This window comes from Somniosus microcephalus, chromosome 9 (genome assembly GCF_052327205.1).
Source record: "Somniosus microcephalus isolate GS21.2 chromosome 9, FLI_Smic_1.0, whole genome shotgun sequence".
NCBI lineage: Eukaryota > Metazoa > Chordata > Chondrichthyes > Squaliformes > Somniosidae > Somniosus > Somniosus microcephalus.
In genome coordinates this window covers 43,675,857-43,697,801 of record NC_140995.1, presented here as the reverse complement: position 1 = coordinate 43,697,801, position 21,945 = coordinate 43,675,857, and the positions used below count along the sequence as shown (strand labels likewise).

The 21,945-nt window shown below is 48.2% G+C and overlaps 1 protein-coding gene across 11 annotated transcripts in view; it reads left to right on the top strand.

The window, feature by feature from the left end:
• The window catches only part of LOC147112361 (protein eyes shut homolog), a 2,879,641-nt gene that overhangs the window by 2,832,716 nt on the left and 24,980 nt on the right, over nucleotides 1-21,945 (top strand). For all 11 annotated transcript variants that reach the window (XM_085996555.1, XM_085996552.1, XM_085996547.1 and 8 more), the window contains one exon: nucleotides 20,607-20,803. In XM_085996555.1, the coding sequence (XP_085852681.1) occupies nucleotides 20,607-20,803 (197 nt within the window). The remainder of the gene's footprint in view (nucleotides 1-20,606; nucleotides 20,804-21,945) is intronic.

Sequence of the window (21,945 nt, the reverse complement as noted above, 5' to 3'; positions counted from 1 at the left end):
CGGCACGCAGTGCTGGCGTATCCCAGGGGCGCAGTTAGTTCGAAGCGTCCCCTGGGATCACGTGGCCCATGGAGAGCCAATCGTAGCAGGGAATCTCTATTCATAGATTTGACAGGAAGACCTGTCAAATCTATGAGTAGAGATCGCCCCAAAACCTAACTAAAACTTCAAATACATTTTTATTTAATCACATTTTTAAAATAACTATAAATTACATAAAACAACTATTTTAAACAATAATTTAAATTTTTGAAAAAAATAATTACAGTTTTTAACGGGACTAAAAATAAACTTACCTTTCTTTAAAGTATATAAAAATAATAAACCTGTGGAAAAAATGTTTTAATTTTACTTAATTCACCACTTACCTTGTTAAAAGCAGGCCTTGCGACTGCTTTTTAAACGCGCAGCTGCTGGAGACTTACCCTCCCGGAGAAACCTGTAAAAAAAACGGAAGTTCCAGGCGTACGCGCTGCCTCTCCGGCGCACGCGTTCGACCTGTGAACCCCTTCCTTCAAGGGAACGGAAGTTCCGGTTTCCAGCGCATGCGCAGTGCATGCACGAAACTGGCACTTTCGTTGGCCCTACGCGTGAGTACCCAGCGCGTACTCACCCGTGGGGACCCGAATGTGGATCTTAACTGAACTCTGCTAAAGTTATTTATAGGTGCTATTAAGGTCAAGTATGGAAAGATACATAGGGTAGGATTTTCATTGGGCCGTTGAGGCGGGATTGGACCCATCCCGCCCCCAACCCGCCTCCATGCCAGTTTCAAAGGAGGCGGGTACCCGACCTGCGCTGGGACCCGCCTCCCCAAGGCGGGAAGGGGATTAGTGCCAATTAACTGCCTGTTAACAGGTAGTTAACAGGCAGTTTTTAGCCTAATCCCTATTTTCATTGGTGAAATGTGGGATTCCCGACGGCTCCAAACCATGGCAAGCGGGCCGTCGGGATGAAGGGCTTGGCGGGGTCGAGATGTCTGGTGTTCAGGTGAGTGATGGGTGCATGAGTGTAAAGTGTTTAAAGAAGTTTTACTTACATGTACTTACCTTTACAGCCTTCCTTCCTTCAGGTCCCGGGAGTCCCTCATCTCACCGGCACAGAAAGCAGAATGACCACGAGCTGTCAAAAATTGCAGCATTCAGCTTTCTGTTCTGGGGAGATCTCTAAATCATCCTGAGAGGAAGGAATTAACCTGGAGTACAGATTGTCAGTGTTTGACAGCTTCAAACAGCTGTCAAACGCTGATATTTCATCTGTCAAAAGGTCTTGACAGATGAAATGTCAATCTGTGACATCACCTGTTGCCAGGTGGCCCTTAATTGGCCTGCTGAGCCCGCAGGGCGGGCTCAACAAGTTCAATCAAGTCAAAATCTCGTGGGTTGGCCACAACTCGATGGAAGCGGGACTACAACCCCGAAAGTTGTAGTCCCGCCTCCTCAATGAAAATCCAGCCCATAGAGTTCAGAAGTTCAGGTATGGATTGATTAAACCAGGAAGTGAAGGTGTGCAGGCACAGATCCCACTCTGAGTCAATTGCACCCTATTCTTTGGAAGTTTGATTGACATGTAAATAGTAACGTCAACATTGTGAACTGCACAGGGACCTCGTTGTGGAAGTAATACTTCTGAGCTTGAGGTTTGCCAATCTCGAGCAAGAATACATTGTAAGGTGAAATATGTTCCATTATTCTTATAGCTTTATTTATACAGCAAAGATCCAGGGAAACTACAATGACGTACAGTGAATAATAAACATATAATCTACAAAGGAAATCTGATTGTAGGCTGGTCAATTACTTCAATCCCATGGGATACACCAGGCAGCATGACAGTGGTGACTCCTCATACTAATGGTAGAGTAAAACCATGCTTAACTGTGCAGAGTGGTTTCAGCAAAGCTAAGGAGCATGAAGAAGCTCCAACACTTTGTTCAATGTACAACACAAGACTTTAAAGTGAGAGAGCAGAGAAGAAGCTGGGACAGCAAGTGAGATACTGGTTGATAGAGAGAGGTGGTCTGGAACAGTGTGGTTATCTAGTCAGAATTATGGCAGTGCGCACCATGATTTTGAGGAAGTCACTAATGCGGTAGATAAGGGAGTGTCTATGGATATTATTTATACGGACTTCCAGAAGGCATTCGACAAGGTTCCAAGTAAGAGCCTGTTAACAAAAATAAAAGTTCATGTAATTGGAGGCAACCTATTTTCCTGAATAAGGAATTGGTTAGGAGGTAGGAGACACAGTAGGGATAATGGGTATGTACTCACATTGGCAGAATGTGACTACTGGCGTCCCCCAGGGATCTGCACTGGGGCCTCAGCTTTTCACTATATTTATAAATGATTTAGATGAAGGACTGGAGAATGATATATCCAAGTCTGCTGACAACACTAAATTAAGTGGCACATTAAATAATATAGATTTGAGCAGAAGGTTGCAAAGGGACATTGGTAGACTAAGTGAGTGAGCAAAACTATGGCAGATGGAGTTCAGTGTGGGGAAGTGTGAGGTCATCCACTTTGGACCTAAGAAAGATAGATCAGGTTATTTTTAAATGCTGAGAAGCTAGGAACTGTGGAGGAGCAGAGAGATTTAGGAGTCCATTTACAGAAATTACTAAAAACTAGCGGACAGGTACAAAAAATCATTTAAAAAGGTTAATGGAACTTTAGTGTTTATCTCAAGAGGGCTGGATTACAAAGGGCTGTACAGAGCTCTGGTGAGACCCCATCTGGAGTACTGCATCCAGTTCTGGGTACCGCACCTCAGGAAGGATATATTGGCCTTAGAGAGGGTGCAGCACAAATTCACCAGAATGATACTGGGGCTAAAAGGGTTAAATTATGAGGCCTGGTTGCATAGACTAGGCCTATATTCCCTCAAGTATAGAAGATTAAGAGCTGATCTAATTGAGATGTTTAAGATGTTTGAAGGAATTGATAAGGTGGAGAGAGAGAAACTATTTCCTCTGGTGGGGCAACCTAAAACAAGGGGGCACAACCTTAGAATTAGAGCTAGTCCATTCAGGGGTGATGTCAGGAAGCACTTCTTCACACAAAGGGTAGTGGAAATCTGGAACTCTCTCCCCCAAAAAGCTGTTGAGGCTGGGGGTCAATTGAAAATTTCACCACTGAGATTGATAGATTTTTTTAGGCAAGGGTATTAAGGGTTACAGAAGCAAGGCAAGTATGGAGTTAAGATACATATTAGCCATGATCTAATTGAATGGTGTAACAGGCTCAAGGGGCTGAATGGCCTACTCCTGTTCCCATGTCCTCTGTTTGTACCATTGATAAGATCCCACTACAACCTAATAGTTAATGGAGAATTTAGATTTGTGTTCAGAAGATCCAATCCAATTAGAACAAGAACCAAAACAAATCCTGTTCATTTTCATTTATTATATGTAATAATTATTGGTAAATTGATATTCTATACACTAAGGGCTAGATTTTCGTGGAGCCGTCAGGCGGGGTTTCAGGCGTGTGGGGGGGGAAATCCTGAATTTGCGGGTCCCGACACCATCCCGCCCAAAACCCCGCCCCACGTAAGTTTCAGGGGCGGCGGGTACCTGCCCCGCACTGGGACCCGCCGAAACCAGGCGGGAAGGGATTAGTGCCAATTAACTGCCTGTTAACAGGTAGTTAACAGGCAGTTTTTAGCCTAATCCCTATTTTGAGGGGTTTCATGTGGGTTTCCCGATGGCTCCAAACCACGCCAGGTTAGAGCAGGCGGGCCGTCGGGTTGAAGGAGTTGGAGGGGTCGTGATGTTGGCGCTCAGGTGAGCGATGGGTGCATGAGTGTAAAGGTAAGTGTGTTTGGTGTGTCTAAAGTGTGTAAAGAACTTTTACTTACCTGTACTTACCTTCACAGCCTTTCTTCCTGTAGCTGTCGGGAGCGCATCACTCAGCCGGAACTGAAAGCTGAATGGCTGCGATCTGTGAAAAGTGACAGCCTTCAGCTTTGAGTGCCGGTAAGAGTTCTAACTGAGTCTGTGCAGAATGACTCATGGTAGAACTCAGGCTGTCAGTGTTTGACAGCTTCAAACAGCTGTGAAACACTGATATTTCATCTGTCAAGAACTCTTGACAGATGAAATTTCAGTCTGTGACGTCACCTGTTGCCGGGTGGCCCTTAATTGGCCTGCTGAGCCCGCTGGGTTGGCTCAACAAGGTCAATCAAGGGAAAATCGCGCAGATTGGCCGGACGTCGAAGTAGGCGGGTCAAAAACCCGAAAGGGGAAGTCCCGCCTTCTTCCCGACAGGTTCGGGAAAATCTACCCCTAAGTCTGTGCCATAGGTCAATTGGCTGCTAGGAATGATACTGAATTAATGTTGGATTAGTTGATTGCAGTGGATCAACATGTTAGAAACAATTTTATTGACTTATTTAACATTTAGATAGGAAATATGGTGCTGACAATATGATGCTGATTGGTTGAGGTCATCGTTATAAAACACAGAGTAACTGACCTCCATCTTGAATTTATCAACTTAACTTTACATGCTCAATTTGAAATGTACAGCCTCGGTACAACCTTCCATTTGCAGCTAGTTTGGTGCAGATTTTGAACACTGGAAATTTTTACAATAGTATAATGTCATCCAGACAAAACATGGTTCTACATAGTCACCTGCTGGTGATGAAAGTTATCAGTACCAGTCCAGTCTGACCATGCCAGTTTTGATGAAGATCTACATGTGAAGCATTAACCTAGCTTCCAGTCTCAGCTGTTGATCAACCTTCAACCATAGTGTCAGCCATGGCTCAGTGGGTAGCACTCTTGCCTCTGAGTCAGAAGGTTGTGGGTTAAGGTCCCACTCCAGAGACTTGAGCACGTAATCCAGGCTGATGCTCCCAGTGCAGTACTGAAGGAGCGCTGCACTGTCAGCGGTGCCATCTTTTGGATGAGATGTTAAACCGAGGGCCACGTCTGCTCTATCAGGTGGATGTAAAAGATCCCACGGCACTATTTAGTAGAAGAGCTGGGGAGTTCTCCTCAGTGTCTTGGTCAATATTTATCCCTCAATCAACACCATTAAAGATAGATTATCTGGTCATTATCACATTGCTGTTTGTGGGAGCTTGCTGTGCCCAAATTGGCTGCCGCGTTTCCTACATTACAACAGTGACTACACTCCAAAAGTAATTCATTGGCTGTAAAGCTTTGGGATGTCCTGAAAGGCGCTACAGAAATGCAAGTCTTTCTTTCTTTCTTCTGTGCTTTCCAGCATCTTCAGTTTTAATTTCAGATTTCCAGCATTCAATACTTTTCGTTCCAATGCATATTTTTGTTAATTACCATACAAGTAAGTTCCCAAGATCTATACTAAGCAATAAACACTCTCTATATTGTGACTGAAAATTTACATTGCCGAGATTGGAATAAGATACACACTGATTTGTGAAAACGGATATGGAAATAAGCTCACCTGTGCTATCAACGCAGCAGGGAGCCGCACTCGAAATGGTCTGAGAAATGGTGCTCACCATGTTAGGAGTACAGGATCGCTGCATTTACTGCATGATTCTAAGCCAGTAAAGGCCTCATGCACTGCTGGTTTCATGTTGTGTTGCAAATCAGGGGCATGGCACAAGGCTGGCTGATTAACAATGGCTGATGCAAATCTCCTGCGGATTGTAACTGCAAATAAAAAGCCTGATCTCTTTGTCGAGCCGTTCAATTACTGGGTCAGAATTTGCTGTAACAGGCCATCTGCCGTGCGTTATACTTGCCCTGCACCCTTCAGCTCAAAACATCTTTGCCCACAAAGTTAGTGAAAGTGCGAGCTGATAACAGCGCAGCGAGGGAAAGGGGGCATCTAGGACCTGAGTGAACAGGGCAACCAACAGGGTGTCTCCTTAACCAATGAAAATTAAGGATTCTTTGCCAATTATCTTAAATCTGTGTCCTCTAGCTACTGACCCTTCTGCCAGTGGAAACAGAATCTTCCCATCTACTCTATCAAAATCCCTTAAAAGCCCTTAGTTCAAGATTTTTATTTAAGGAACATAGGGGGAAAAATTCAGTTGGTTGTGCCACCTGTTAGCGCCTTAAGAGGGCGCTAAGTGGGACGCAAACCAACTGGCGCCTGGGCGCGGCACTGCCCACGCCTCCTGCGAAATTCCAGCGGGAGGTTAGTGGTGGCGCTAACCGTTAGCACTGCGCCGCTGGCGATGACGTCATCGGTGTGTGCAGCGCCCCGCTCACGCCCTGGCCGCGATCTTTGGGAGCGCCCCCTGATTTACCGCCGGACGCTATGTCCGACAGGGTCAGGGTGGCGTACCTGCGGCCGGGGAGGCGCAAATTAAAGGCACGGTGCGGGGCGGCCATTTTTGTTGTTGGCCGCCTGCCAGCACCTGCCTGCGCTCCTGTCCCCAGCCTCCAGAACCTTCCCCCCCCCCCGCGGAGTGCCGGCTGCGCTCCAAGAGCCCGGCACTTCTCTTGGGTGCCGGGCTCTTTTGCCTGCACTCCCAATCCCCGGGGGCCCAACTGGGCCCCAGATCGCGCTGCACAAGGCCCCTCCCCTTTACGAAGGGGAGGAAGGCCTGCAATACTGCAGTGCGAAGTGCCGCAGTGTGTGGCGCTGTGGCACGTAGCGCCACGATATTCACTCGCAGCGCCCCAAGAGGGAGGTGGGGCGCCTCCAGTAGCGTTCCGCTTCCCTTTGGGGCGCAACCGACCAATTTCCGGCGCGGGGGCGCTAAGTTTTCCGGGGCGCTACTTTTAGCGCCCCGGCGAAGTTAGCACCCCAAACGGGGATATACTGAATTTCTCCCCCATAAGATCAGGAGTGGGTTAATTCAGCCCCTCAAGTCTGTTCCTCAAAATAGGGAGATATCCTGTTGCTTTCCCTGTTCACTCAGGTCCCAGATAGCCTTGGAGAGTAAATTCTCTGAGCAGATGTAAGGGAATCAGTCCCATATGGACCTTTGCACCTATATTCTCTCCCAACATTTCTGTCAATTTTAATTGGATGTCACTGTGATCAGTTTTTTACTTCAGCTCATTTAGATCTGATTTCCTCAGAAGAATGGAAGTCCTGGTCTCCCTCAGGCTTTCTTCCTCCTACACTCTATACAGTCATTAAATAGCCACTGTTCCTTTATCTGCCTTATCTTATTTTCTTCAATTTTGTTCTAGCCTACCAACAAGGTTTCTTAATAACAATATATGGGGGGAAAACTCAGTTGGTTGCGCCACCCGTTAGCGCCTTAAGAGGGCGCTAAGTGGGGTGCAAACCAACTGGCGCCCGGGCGCGGCACTGCCCACGCCTCTCTCGAAATTTAGCGGGAGGTTAGTGGTGGCACTAACCATTAGCGCTGCGCCGCTGGCGATGACGTCATCGGTGTACGCAGCGCCCCGCTCACGCCCCGGCTGCGATCTTCGGGAGCGCCCCCTGATTTACCGCCGGACGCTATGTCCGACAGGGTCAGGGTGATGTACCTGCGGCCGGGGAGGCGCAAATTAAAGGCGAGGTGCGGGGCGGCCATTTTTGTTGTTGGCCGCCTGCCAGCACCTGCCTGCGCTCCCATCCCCGGCCTCCGCAACCCCCACCACCACCCGCCCCCCCCGCGGAGTGCCAGCTGCGCTCCAAGAGCCCGGCACTTCTCTTGGGTGCCGTGCTCTTTTGCTTGCACTCCCGATCCCCGGGGGCACAGCTGGGCCCCAGATCGTGCTGCACAAGGCCCCGCCCCTTTAAGAAGGGGAGGAAGGCCTGCAATACCGCAGCGCAACGTGCTGCAGCATGTGGCGCTGCGGCACGTAGCACCACAATTTTCACTCGCAGCGCCCCAAGAGGGAGGCGGGGCGCCTCCAGTAGCGCCCTGCTTCCCTTTGGGGCGCAACCGACCAATTTCCGGCGCGAGGGCGCCGGCGAAGTTAGCGCCCCAAACGGGGCTATACTGAATTTCTCCCCCTCTATCTCTGAAAGTTGATTTCCTAAAGGCAACTCTGGGAAGTATCATTACTGGATAAATTTATTAAGATTACTAAGTTATAAAGTTTTTGAAATTATGTCTCACTAACAGAAATAATGTAAAACAGTTCCCTATCACACTAAGCAGCAATTCAAAATGGAATTTCTGTTTATAACTCAAGCTTGTTCTCCTGGCCAGCTTCTCAGCTGCTACCCTCTATACACTTAAGCGCCTTCAAAGTTCTGCCACCCATATCCTAACTTGTACCAAATCCTGTAAACCCATCACCCCTGTGCTCACTGACCTACATTGGCTCCTGGTCCAACAACACCTTGATTTTAAAATTTTCATCCTTTTGTTCAAATCCCTACATGCCCTCGCCCCTCCCTATCTCTGTAACCTCATCCAGCCCTACAACCCTTTGAGAACTCTGTATTCCTCCAACGCTGGCCTCTTCTCGACCACCATTGGCAGCCGTGCCTTCAGCGATCTAGACCCTAAGTTCTGGAATTCCCTTCCTAAACCTCTCTGCCTCTAACTCTCTCTCCTCCTTTAAGATTCTCCTTAAAACCTAACTCTTTGACCAAGCGTTTTGTCATCTGTCCTAATATCTCCTTCTTTGGCTCGGTGTCAATTTTTGTCCAATTACACTCCTGTCAACATAGAAACATAGAAAAATAGAAGATAGGAGCAGGAGTAGGCCATTCGGCCCCTCGAGCCTGTTCCGCCATTTAATGAGATCATGGCTGATCATCCAAATTCAGTACCCTGTCCCTGCTTTCTCCCCATATCCCTTGATCCCTTTAGCCTTAAGAAATATATCTAACTCCTTCTTGAATATATTTAATGAATTGGCCTCAACTGCCTTTTGTGGTAGAGAATTCCACAGGTTCACCACTCTCTGGGTGAAGAAATTACTCCTCATCTCTGTCCTAAATGGCTTACCCCTTATCTTTAGACTGTGACCCCTGGTTCTGGACTCCCCTGCCATCGGGAACATCCTTCCTGCATCTAGTCTGTCTAGTCCTGTTAGAATTTCATAAGTTTCAATGAGAGCCCCTCTCATTCTTCTAAACTCCAGCGAATATAAGCCCAATCGACCCAATCTCTCCTCATACATCATTCCTGCCATCCCAGGTATCAGTCTGGTGAATCTTCGCTGCACTCCCTCCATGGCAAGAACATTCTTCCTCAGATAAGGCGACCAAAACTGCACACAATACTCAAGGTGTGGTCTCACCAAGGCCCTGTGCAACTGCAGCAAGACATCCTTGCTCCTGTACTCGAATTCTCTCGCTATGAAGGCCAACATACCATTTGCCTTCTTAACCGCCTGCTGCACCTGCATGCTTACCTTCAGCGACTGGTGCACAAGGACACCCAGGTCTCATTGCACTTCCCCTTCTCCCAATCTATTGCCGTTCAGATAATAATCTGCCTTCCTGTTTTTGCCACCAAAGTGGATAACCTCGCATTTATCCACATTATACTGCATCTGCCATGCATCTGCCCAATCACCCAACCTGTCAAAATCATACTGGAGTTTCTCGGCATCCTCCTCACAGCACACACGCCCACCCAGCTTTGTGTTGTCTGCAAACTTGGAGATATTACATCTAGTTCCCTCGTCTAGATCATTTATATATATTGTGAATAGCTGGGGTCCTAGCACTGATCCCTAATGTACCCCACTAGTCACTGCCTGCCACTCGGAAAAAGACCCATTTATTCCAACTCTTTGCTTCCTGTCTGCCAACCAGTTCTCTATCCAAGTCAGCACCTTACCCCCAATCCCATGTGCTTTAATTTTACACGCTAATCTCTTATGCGGGACCTTATCGAAAGCCTTCTGAAAGACCAAATACACCACATCCACTGGTTCTCCCTTATCTATTCTACCATTTATATCCTCAAAAAATTCCAGTAGATTAGTCAAGCACGATTTACCTTTTGTAAATCCATGTTGAATTTGTCCGATCCTGTCACTGCTTTCCAAGTGCTCTGCTGTTAATCTTTTATAATGGACTCTAGCATTTTCCCCACTACCAATGTCAGGCTTACCGGTCTATAATTCCCCGTTTTCTCTCTACCACCTTTTTTGAATAGTAGGGTTACATTAGCTACCCTCCAATCCATGAGAACTGTTCCAGAGTCTATAGAATTTTGGAAGATGACCAGCAATGCATCTACTATTTCTAGGGCAACTTCCTTAAGTACCCTAGGATGTAGATTATCAGGCCCTGAGGATTTATCGGCCTTCAATCCCGTCAATTTCCCTAACAGCATTTCCCTACAAATACTGATTTCATTCAGTTCCTCCCTCTCATTAGACCCTATGGCCTAGAAATTCAGTATAGCCACTTTTGGGGCGGTAAAGTCGGGCGGCCGCTAAAGTTTGCGCCCGGCGCAAAGTCGCGCCCCCTTCGGCGATATTCAGTCGCATCGCCCCAAGAGGTTGCTGCTGCGCTAAAACAGGTGATGCACGACTATCTTTAGGCGCTAAGCCGGCGGTGCTGAGCGATACCCCCGAGGCCGGGCGCAGCGCCGGTGCGGCAAGTTGCTGATTGACGGCAGACACTCTGGCGCCGGTCAGCTCTTAAAGGGGGAGGGTGGATTTGTTTGCCTGCCATGCCCTGCACACTGCAGCCCTCAACCTAGGCCTGACCACTTCAGCTTCACCTGCACAACGCCCAGGGCTATGGAGAAGGCCAGGGAGAGAGCGCAGCGCTTCAGCGACGGTGACCTGAGGCTGCTGGTTGGCGGAGTGGAGCGCAGGCGCCATGTTCTGTTCCCAGAAGGTGGCAAGAGGCCGCTGCCCAGCGCCTACCGGAAAGCCTGGAGGGAGGTCTCAAACAGGGTGTCTTCCAACAGCGTGGTTGCCAGGACTCCTGTGCAATGCCGGAAGAAGTTCAACAACCTCACTCGGGTTGTCAGGGTGAGTACCCTTTCCAGTGTCCTCCTCATCCCTGCATGTGCACCTCACTTTATGGGCAAAGGGACCTGAAAGCCCTAATGGCCAGCCCTCATCCAGCAGCTATGGGACTGTCATGAAAATCACTTGCACATTCAGCACTTTACACACTGTACAAGCTATTCGACCATGGGAGGCATTGCAGACAAGATCAGGGCTTCACACTGTACAAGCTATTCGACCATGGGAGGCAGTGCAGACAAGATCAGGGCTTCACACCGTACAAGCTATTCGACCATGGGAGGCAGTGCAGAGAAGATCAGGGCTTCACACTGTACTTAGAGGCCGTCCTTTCTCTTGCAGGCCAAGGTGGCGCACAACCGGCGGAAACGAATTGACACCGGGGGAGGCCGTCCTGACATAAAAGAGCTCTCCGACCTCGACCAGCATGTGGAGCGCATTATGGCAGGCCGGCTGATTGGACCCGTCGCCAGTGGAGATGCCGACCCTGTTCTGGGCACCAATGGTAAGGGCATCACCTTTTTGACTTCGCTCGTTCCACTTGTGCCTCAGATCAGCATCCTTTGCCACTGTCCGACCAATGCAGTGAATGGCACCACTCATGCCTCCCTCGCTGCCGCCCTGTCCTCACTCTAAAGCTACTCTTGTGCCTTCCTGCTTTCAGATGGTGAATCGCCAGGTGAGGAGGCAGGACCTCAAGCTGCCACTGTCAGCGCTTCGGAATACGAGGAGGAGGAAGAGGAAGCCGGCCCATCAGTGCCACCCTCAGCCGTGCCAGCCCATGGCGATGTAGGGGACACGTCTTCCCTGGAGGGGAGCCGGGGGGAAGGGTCGGAGGAGAGTGAAGCTCCGGGGCCCAGCGGCCTGCAGCAACGCGGGAGGGGTGGGGAAGCTCGGCGGACTTCTCCCCAGAGGGTGAGTGCGGCCTCCAGTCCTGCGACGGTCAGCGCAGAGGAGGTGCGGCTCCTGGAGGAAATGGCCGTCCAGGCTGAGCGCAGGCACAATGAGCTCATGGCTGCAGTGGCAAGGATGCCTGACTCCATTGAGTCTTTGTCAAGGAGTGTGCAGCAATTTGGAGCAGCACAGGCCAGGAGTCTACAGGACTTCGCGGCAGCACAGGCGGCGTCGAGCCAAGTGCTCAGTCGTGCCGTCCATTCACTGGCTGTTGTCATGCGGACACAGACCAGGGCCACACGGGCACTAACTGCTGCCACCCTCACTGGATCAGCCAGGCATCGCCAGGGCACTCGCCGTGCAGCAGCAGCCCAGCAGCCTGTTCTTCAGCTGTTTGCTGCGCATGCTGCAGTGCTGGCCCGTGCGAGTGCCAATGTCTCAGGCGATCAGCGAGCACCTGTGATCTGCCAGGTTGGCACCATTCCTGCAGCCGACACTGCCACTCCGCCATTGCAGCTGCCACGAGCCGCTGGACAGACTGCTGCCGCCCAGCCAGAGTTGGAGCAGTCAGCAGCCGGCCACTCCAAGGCCAGAGCTGGTGCAGGCCGACCCCCAAGGGCATCTGCCGTCTCGCCATCTGCCCCTCAGCAGCCTTCCCCCAGCCTTGCTGCAGCCACTGGGCTCCCATTGAGGAGGAGCTGCAGGGCGGGCAGGGGCCAGGCAAGGATGCGAAAGGCATCGCCCTCGCAGGGCAAAAAGTAGAAGGTATGCACAAATGCCTGGTGCTTTTTGTAAGGCCGAGACTGGTGCAGTTGTGTTTTTGTAAGGCCGAGACTGGTGTCTTTCTTTCTTTTTGTAAGGCCGAGAGAGACTGGTGTCTTTCTTTCTTTTTGTAAGGCCGAGACTGGTAGTTTTGTGTTTTTGGAGGGGGCTTCTCCACATGAGGATGTAATGTGGGAAGGGCAGAGGTTTGCAATAAATTATTGTTGTTAAATTGCAGTGTGCATGGTTTTTTGGTTAAGTCCTGGTTGCCCTGCTCGGCTGAGGGCTTGTGGAGCGGCTACATTCATCTGCTGACATTGGCACAAGCCATTCCCTGAGAGGGGGCCTAGAACCGACGTTCAATAAGCCGGCGACGGGCGGCCCTTGCACTTTCTGCCTCCCTCCTGTGCTGGTCCTCCTCCTCCTCCTCCTCCTCCTCCTCCTGAGGTGGTCCTCCAATCTCTGGTGGCAGTGCCTGAGTCCTGCGGATAGCCAGGTTGTGCAGCATGCAGCAAACGACCACGAAATGGGAGACTCGCTCCGGCGAATACTGTAGGGCTCCACCGGAACGATCCAGACAGCGGAACCGTTGCTTCAGGACGCCGATTGTTTGTTCGATGATGTTCCTGGTCGCTTGATGGCTCTCATTGTATCCCTCTTCAGCAGGGGTGCTGGGCGCACAGAGCGGGGTCATCAGCCAGGTACACAAAGGATAGCCTTTGTCCCCGATAAGCCATCCTCGTGGGTGAGGCTGTGCCTGGAACATGTCTGCCACAGAAGTCTGTCGCAGGATGAAGGCATCGTGGCTGCTGCCTGGAAAGCGGGCATTGACAGTTTGGATGAGCTGCCTGTGGTCACACACCAGCTGGACGTTCAGCAAATGGTAGCCCTTCCGGTTGCGGTAATCCTCGGCATTCTCCAGAGGTGCCCGCAAAGCCACATGCACGCAGTCAATGGCGCCCTGCACCATGGGGAAGCCCGCGAATGCTGCAAAGCCCATTGCACGCTGTTGCTGCTTGGCAAGGGCCATGGAGAAGGAGATGAACTGACGTCTCCTTTTGAAAAGGGCATTGGTCACCTGGTGGATGCAGCAATGCACGGCGAACTGGGAGATGTTGGCAATGTCCCCAGTAGCGGATTGGAAGGAACCGGTGGCATAGAAGTTGAGAGCCACCGTCACCTTCACTGCCACCGACAGAGACGTCCTGCTCCTCAGCTGTGGCATCAGATCACCGCCAAGCAGGTGGCAGATCTCTGTGACCACCTCCCTTCTGAATCGCAGCCTCTGAACACACTGCTCGTCAGACATGTTGAGATAGGAGAACTGCTGGCGGTATACCCTGGGTGGGTAAGGCCTCCTTTCCCGACGCCTGTTGCCCCCTCTCTGTCTAGCCAGGGCTGCCACTCTCTCACGGCGTCTGTGAGCCCTTTGGATGTAATTGAGAAAGCCAGCGTTTACACCCATTGCAGCCCCCATAATATGCTGGCAAACAATGAGATGTCAATGAAGGCAAAGACAAGTGGAAAGCTGTGGCCTGAAGTCACAAGTACCTGTCCGAGTGTTGGGCCAAAGCAGAAAGCTCTCTACCTTGGTCTCTCTCCAAAGATCCGTTTCTCAAGAAGGAGTGCTGCGAAATGGCAGCCTTTTATAGTGCAGGAGGAGTGCCCTTTAATTTGCGCCCCCCGCGCCCCGCATCGACTGAGCACCGTTCCACTCTAACAGTCGCTAGGGGCGCCAGGCGCACAATGGGGCGTCGCGACTGAATTTCCGGTTGGGGGCGCACAAAGGGCGTTGCACGAGGAAATGACGTCATGATCTGCGCGCGCAGCTGAGCGCGCGCAAAGACTTTGTGCCGCCGCTAAATCTCTAGTGAAGTTGGGGCGAGGCGCAGATCGCGCTGCACCCGGCCGCTAGCCGCCTAGCGCCCGACATCTACTCCTCCTAAGGCGCTAACGGCTGGCGCAACCAACTGAAGTTCTAGGCCTATGTTCCCTGACATCTCTGGGAGGTTATTTGTGTCCTCCTTTATGAAGACAGAAACAAAGTATGTATTTAATTGGTCCACCATTTCTTTGTTCCCCATTATAAATTCCTCTGATTCTGACTGCAAGGGACCTACGCTTGACTTCACCAATCTTTTTCTCTTCACATATCTATAGAAGCTTTTACAGTCTGTTTTTATGTTCCCTGAAAGCTTACTCTCATACTCTATTTTCCCCCTCTTAATTAATCCCTTTGTTCTCTTTTGTTGAATCTTAAACTGCTCCCAATACTCAGGTTTGCTGTTTCTTCTGGCCAATTTATATATCCTCTCCTTGGATCTTATGCTATCACTAATTTCCCTTGTTAGCCATGGTTGAGTCACCTTCTTTGTTTTATTTTTATGCCAAACAGGGATGAACAAATTCTGTAGTTCTTCCATTCGATCTTTAAATGTTTGCCATTGCCCATCCACCATCAACCCTTTAAGTAATGTTCCCCAATCCATCCTAGCCAACTCACACCTCATACCATCTTAGTTTCCTTTATTTAAATTCAGGACCCTAGTCTCTGAGTCAAATACTTCACTCTCCATCTTAATTAAGAATTCTATCATATTATGATCGCTCTGACCCAAGGGGCCTCGCACAACAAGATTGCTCATTAATCCTCTCTCATTACATAATACCCAGTCTAAGATGGCCTGATCTCTAGTTGGTTCCTCAACATATTGGTCCAGGAAACCATCCCATATACACTCCAGGAATTCCTCCTCCACAGTATTGTTACTAATTTGAGTAGCCCAATCTATATGTAGATTAATATCACCCATGATAACTGCTGTGCCCTTATTGCATGCATCTCTAATTTCCCATTTAATACCATCCCCAACCTCAGCATTACTGTTTGGGGGCCTGTATACAACTCCCACTAATGTTTTCTGCCCCTTGGTATTTCTCAGCTCTACCCATACAGATTCCACATCATCAGAGCTAATATCCTTCCATACTTTTGTGTTAATCTCCTCTTTAACTATCAATGCTACCCCACCTCCTTTTCCTTTTTGCCTGTCTTTCCTGAATATTGAATACCCCTGGATGTTGAATTCCCAGCCTTGGTCACCCTGGAGCCATGTCTCCGTAATCCCAATTATATCATATCCATTTACATCTATTTGCGCAGCTAATTCATCCACCTTATTATGAATGCTCCTTGCATTAAGACACAAAGCCTTCAGGCTTGTTTTCTTGACACTCTTAGACCTTTTAGAATTATTATTTACTGCGGCCATGTTTGATTTAAACCCGTGATTTCTCTGACTGCCACTTTTGCTTTTCTCCTTCCTGTCTTTTGCTTGTATCCTTGCTTCCCTTTCCTCTGTCGCCCTGCACAGGTTCCCAACCCCCTGCCATTTTAGTTTAAACCCTCCCCAACAGTTTTTATGTTCCCTGCAAGCTTACTCTCATATTCTGTTTCCCCTCGCTTAATTAATCCCTTTGTCCTCCTTTGCTGAATCCTAAACTGCTCCCAATCCTCAGGTTTGCTGCTTTTTCTGGCCAATTTATATGTCCTCTCCTTGGATCTTATGCTATCCCTAATTTCCCTTGTTAGTCACGGTTGAGTCACCTTCTTTGTTTTATTTTTATTCCAAACAGGGATGAACAAATTCTGTAGTTCATCCATGTGATCTTTAAATGTTTGCCATTGCCCATCCACCATCAACCCATTAAGGAATGTTCCCCAATCCATCCTAGCCAACTCTGTAGGGGATGGCGTGTGGTGGTGTTTGGCGCCTACGCCCAGTCAGTTATGCCTCTGACTGTTTGTGAGCGGTTCGAATCGCTCCCACGCCCCTGGGTTCTAGACACCGGACTTAGGTACAGGCGGCGATACAGAAAAGACTCGAGTAGACAGCTGGTTTGGATGTAAGCAAAACTCAAGATTTTATTAAACAGAAAAAATAACGCAGTCTTATGAGAAGTTACCAGTGTAAAATTACAGGCAAATACCAATAACTATATACTTATACAGGGAATGGGGAACACACGGCACATCGAGGGAAAACAACTATCTTAACAATCCCTTTATCCTTATCCCACCCCCTATACCTAACTAGATTAAGCTATGAGGGGCCAGAATTTATGCTTACCAGTCAAAAAGTTCTGCTGAACTCAAAACAGCAGTGAGGTTTGGGGTTCGCTCTTTGTGCTCTCTGGAGCCTGCCGTCATCACGTGGTCTCCGGGTGCTGCAAGGGCGTTGTCCAGGTTTGAGTACCCCAAAGTTAAAGTCTCTGCTTGGGTACTTTACCTTGCATGGCTGATGGTTCCTCTTCCTCGGTCGACAGTTTGAGTTTATATAAAGATAGTCGCAGGTCAGCTGAGACTGAAGGCCCGATCATTCGAAGCTTGTCTTCAGTCATCTCCTCAGTTCGTCTCCTCAGTTCGTCTTGCCTCCTCGGTTTGTCTTGCCTCCTCGCCTCGTCACATCCCGCGTCGCCTCGCCTGGATTGTCTGTGTCCACCCGATGCAGTGCCTGGGCGATTCCAGATGGAGTGGGGAAAGGCATGGGCAGAGGCCAGGGGGTAAGCGCGGGACGGGGGAAGAGCAGCAGCCACGAGGGCGAGGAGCAAGGAGAGGCCAGAGAGAAGAGAGAGATTGCTACCCGGGGCCTTCAATTATACTCCTATGGATGGCCCTTATCTGCGTGCCAAATTAGGTTAGTTCTTTGTCTTAATCATGGTGGGCTATTTTAAATAATGGTAGCAATCTATACTAACTGTTTTTAGATGGCCGGTAATCGCATCTACTGGCCTGATAATTGACTTGTTTTGTTATGAGTACACCTTGATGGGCCTGTCCAGCCTCGATGGCTTCCTTAATCTGTTCCCGATTATTTATGCAAACTGCTTGATGGCCTTAACTATAGGCCTAACTGACTTTTGATTTGTCGCCAATTTGATCTAATACATAATTCAAAGTCCTGTCTGGTTTTCAAAATGCAAAGTCTCTCTTCACAGAAACTGCAGCTTTGGTTTCGATTTCTCCACAAGCTGCCTGCGTCGCAGAGTCCAAGTTTTGAAATCTCACAGGCTTTCTGCCACGAGGCATGGACGCCGTCTTGGGTACCCCTTTTTGATTTAAAATGTCCACGCAGGGTCCCTTTTATTAATAATAACCTTCGGGGAAATGTAGAAATTTTGCAAATCTTACAACTCGCGCCTCATACCATTGCAGTTTCCTTTATTTAAATGCAGGACCCTAGTCCCTGAGTCAAATACTTCTCTTTCCATCTTAATGAAGAATTCTATCATTTATATAGCCCCTTGGGATGTTTTATTATGTTAAGGGGCTATATAAATGGAAGTTGTTAGTACATATTTACAAGATTGTGTAATTTCTATGATTTTTAGCACTTTCTGAGCATAGTATCAGTAATAAATGATCTGGAGCTTGGAGTCACGAGCACAGTGGATACATTTGCAGATTCAAAGGCGATAGACTGAAAAGCTGAACAGGATAACTTACAGGAGGATTTGAATATATTTGGGAATTGGGCAGACAGGTGTCAGATGAAATTCAAAGTAGCGAATTGCAAAGTGCTTCACATGGGGACAAAAAATCCAGGAAGGGACTATTATTTAAATGGAAAGTAAGTGATGTGTATGGAAAATGAAAGAGATCTGGGGGTCATGATTGACAATAAATTGAGGCTATCGCAACAATGCTCAGTGCCACTGAGTGAAACAAATTAGATGTTGGGATGTATTTAAAGCTCAATATTGAGCTGAAATAGTGAAGTAATCCTGGCACTTTATAAATCATTGGTGCGACTGCACTTAGTATACTGTGTACAGTTCTGGTCACCTCAGTACAAAAAGTATATTGTAGCTAATGAAAGGATACAGAAAAGTGCAACCAGAATGATGGAGGGGATTGAGGGGTTGTATTTATAGGAACAATTATGTTAAACTTGTTCTCACTAGAAAAGAGAAGCTGGAGAGGGGATATTATTGCTGATTTTAGGATTCTGAAGGGACTGGATGATGTAGACCATGGCAACCTGTTTTACCTTGTCCAGAACGGCCTGCACTTGAAGGGGGGTAAATTCAAAACTAATCTCCGTCCTTGCAAACAACCGCCTCATCTCAAACCTCCCTTTTCTCTCCAAAGTTCTTAAATGTGTTGTCCCCTCCCAAATTCAAACTCATCTTTCCCGGACTCCATGTTTGAATCTCTCCAATCAGATTTTTGCCCCTGCCACAGTACCGAAACAGCTCTTATCAAAGTCACAAATGACATCCTATGTGACTGTGACAAAGGTAAACTAGCCCTCCTCGTCCTTCTCGACCTCTCTGCAGCCTTTGACGCGGTTGACCACATCATCCTCCTCCAACGTCTCTCCACCGTCATCCAGCTGGGCGGGACTGCACTCGCCTGGTTCCATTCTTATCTTTCAAATCGTAGCCAGGGAATCACCTGCAATGGCTTCTTTTCCCATTCCCGCACTGTTACCTCTGGTGACCCCTGTAAAGTCCGCGCCTCAATAATACACAGACTTCGGGAGAACAGTTTAACAGGTACTTTACTGAACAAGAGGCAGCTTGAAACTGAAACTACAGAAGTCTGCTAGGGCCTTTTATACAGGGGTGGTCACTGCCGGTACTGCAGTCTAAGACCAGTTATTCCCTTAAAGGGACATACACAACAACCCCCAAGGATTTTTCCTTGGCCCCCTCCTATTTCTCATCCACATGCAGCCCCTCGGCGACATCATCCGAAATCACAGCGTCAGTTTCCACATGTACGCTGACGACACCCAGCTCTACCTCACCACCACTTCTCTCGACCCCGCCATGGTCTTTAAATTGTCAGACTGCTTGTCCGACATCCAGTACTGGTTGAGCAGAAATTTCCTCCAACTAACTATTGGGAAGACTGAAGCTATTGTTTGCGGCCCCCGCCACAAACTCCGTTCCCTAGCCACCGACTCCATCTCTCTCCCTGGCAAGTGTCTGAGGCTGAACCAAACTGTTCGCAACCTTGGTGTCATATTTGACCCCAAGATAAGCTTCCAACCACATAACCACGTCATCACTAAGACCGTCTATTTTCATTGCCCGACTCCACCCTGCCTCAGCTCATCCACTGCTAAAACCCTCATCCATGCCTTTATTACCTCTAGACATGACTATTCCAACGCATTCCTGGCCGACCTCTCGTGATCTACTCTCCGTAAACTTGAGGTCATCCCAAGCTCTGCTGTCCGTGTCCTAACTTGCACCAAGTCCCGTTCACCCATCACCCCTGTGCTCGCTGAGTTAAATTGGCTCCTGGTTAAGCAACGCCTCGATTTTAAAATTCTCATCCTTGTTTTTAAATCCCTCCATGGCCTCTCCCCTCCCTATCTCTGTAATCTCCTCCAGCCCCACAACCATCCGAGATATCTGAACTCCTCTAATTCTGGCCTCTTGCGCATCACCGATTTTAATCACTCCATCATTATCAGCTATGCCTTCAGCTGCCTAGGCATTAAACTCTGGAATTCCCTCCCTAAACTTCTCTGCCTCTCTATCTCTCTCTGACCAAGCTTTTGGTCATCTGCCCTAATATCTCCTTATGTGGCTCAGTGTCAAATTTTGTTTTATAATGGTCCTGTGAAGCGCCTTGGGGCGTTTTACTACATTAAAGGCGCTATATAAATACAAGTTGTTGTAATCTGTGGAAACATTATTTCATTGAGCGAGTGGTCAATCTATGGAACAGGATCCCTTGGGAGTATTGATTAATTCAAATGCATATTACATTTCTTTCAGAAATATTAATTTGGGATACAGTATATGAGTAATTTGCGACATCTGCAATTACCGGGATGGTAGAAGGCGAACGAGATGGACGTTGGTCTTTTTAATCATGCAATTCCTATTTTCCAGTCATGTTTTTCTTGTATAATAAACCTTGGAGCCCAAAACAAGTAGCAGTGAAACAGGATGCCTTACTCGAAACATCTGGAGCCCATTTAGAATGAAAGATTTAACATCTTCTTTCATTTCTCATGAAAACAAGATAAATTTGTCTCACTGATTGTGTGTCTCTCTCGCCCACCCTTCACAGGTTACCATTTCAGTTATGCTCAATATTACGGGAATTCGCACTTGGAGTTTTTGGGTTTCCAGTTACTGCCCAGGAACAACATCTCGGTTCGATTCCAAACTTACAACTCACATGGAACACTTATCTACACACAACAGAGCTATGGAGCTGCTGAATTTTTCTTCATTAAGCTCTTTATTGAACGAGGCTTCTTGCAGGTACAGTGTGAAGTGACTCCAGCTGTGGTGCCTGATTATGATCCTTTCTGTTGCTTCTTTCGGTTCTGCCTCAAGAACACCTCAAGCTCCCTGTCTATAATTAATGCTGTTTAAGTATGCCCACGTGGAAGTCCTTCCTGTATAGATTGTGCAAAGTCCAGTGTCTGTTAACATAAGAAATAGGAGCAGGAGTAGGCCAATCGGCCCCTTGAGCCTGCTCCGATTCCTAATGGGCACTTCAGATTTTGAAAAATAAAACGACAGTCAAGTTTTTGATTTGATGGAATGGGTAAACAAGGGTTGTGGGTCTAGATCGATGATCTGCACTGAGTTAGTCAATGTTAGGGGTGGGGGGGGGTTCTGGGATAGGTGTATGGAGGTATGGGGTGAGGCATTAGAATTGGCCTTCATGGTCCTGGGCTAGTAACAGGGTAAATCAGTTAGGGTTAAGCTACTCCCTTTTGCTGAGTACTAAACATCACACGGGAGTTGGATCGAGATAAGTTGTTGGGGCTTATAAATACAACAACTTGCATTTATATAGCACCTTTAATGTAGTAAAACATCCCAAGGTGCTTCACAGGAGCTTTATCAAACATAATTTGACACTGAGCCACATAAGGAGATAGGACAGGTGACCAAGAGGTAGGTTTTAAGGAGCATCTTAAAGGAGGAGAGTGGTAGAGAGGCGGAGAAGTTTAGGGAGGGAATTCCAGTGCTTAATGCCTAGGCAGCTGAAAGCATGGCCTCCAATGGTGGAGCGATTAAAATCGAGGATGTGCAAGAGGCCAGAATTGAAGGAGTGCAAATGTCTCGGAGGGTTGTGGGGCTGAAAGAGGTTACAAAGATAAGGAGGGGTGAGGCCATGGAGGGATTTTAAGACAAGGATGAGAATTTTAAAATCGAACCATTGTGGGACAGGGAGTCAATGTAGGTCAGCGAGCACAGGCATGATGGGTGAATGGGACACCATGTTTGGTGGCGATTGATGTACGTTCTGTTTTATTTACTTTTATTTCGCGCTCCTCAGAATTGCTGGTGTAGCTATTCCAATCTTTATTCAATAGAAGCCCCTGCTTTCATTTGTGTTTTTCTGACAATCTTGCATCTGTGCTTAGGACACTTGTGTGTATATTGGGTCG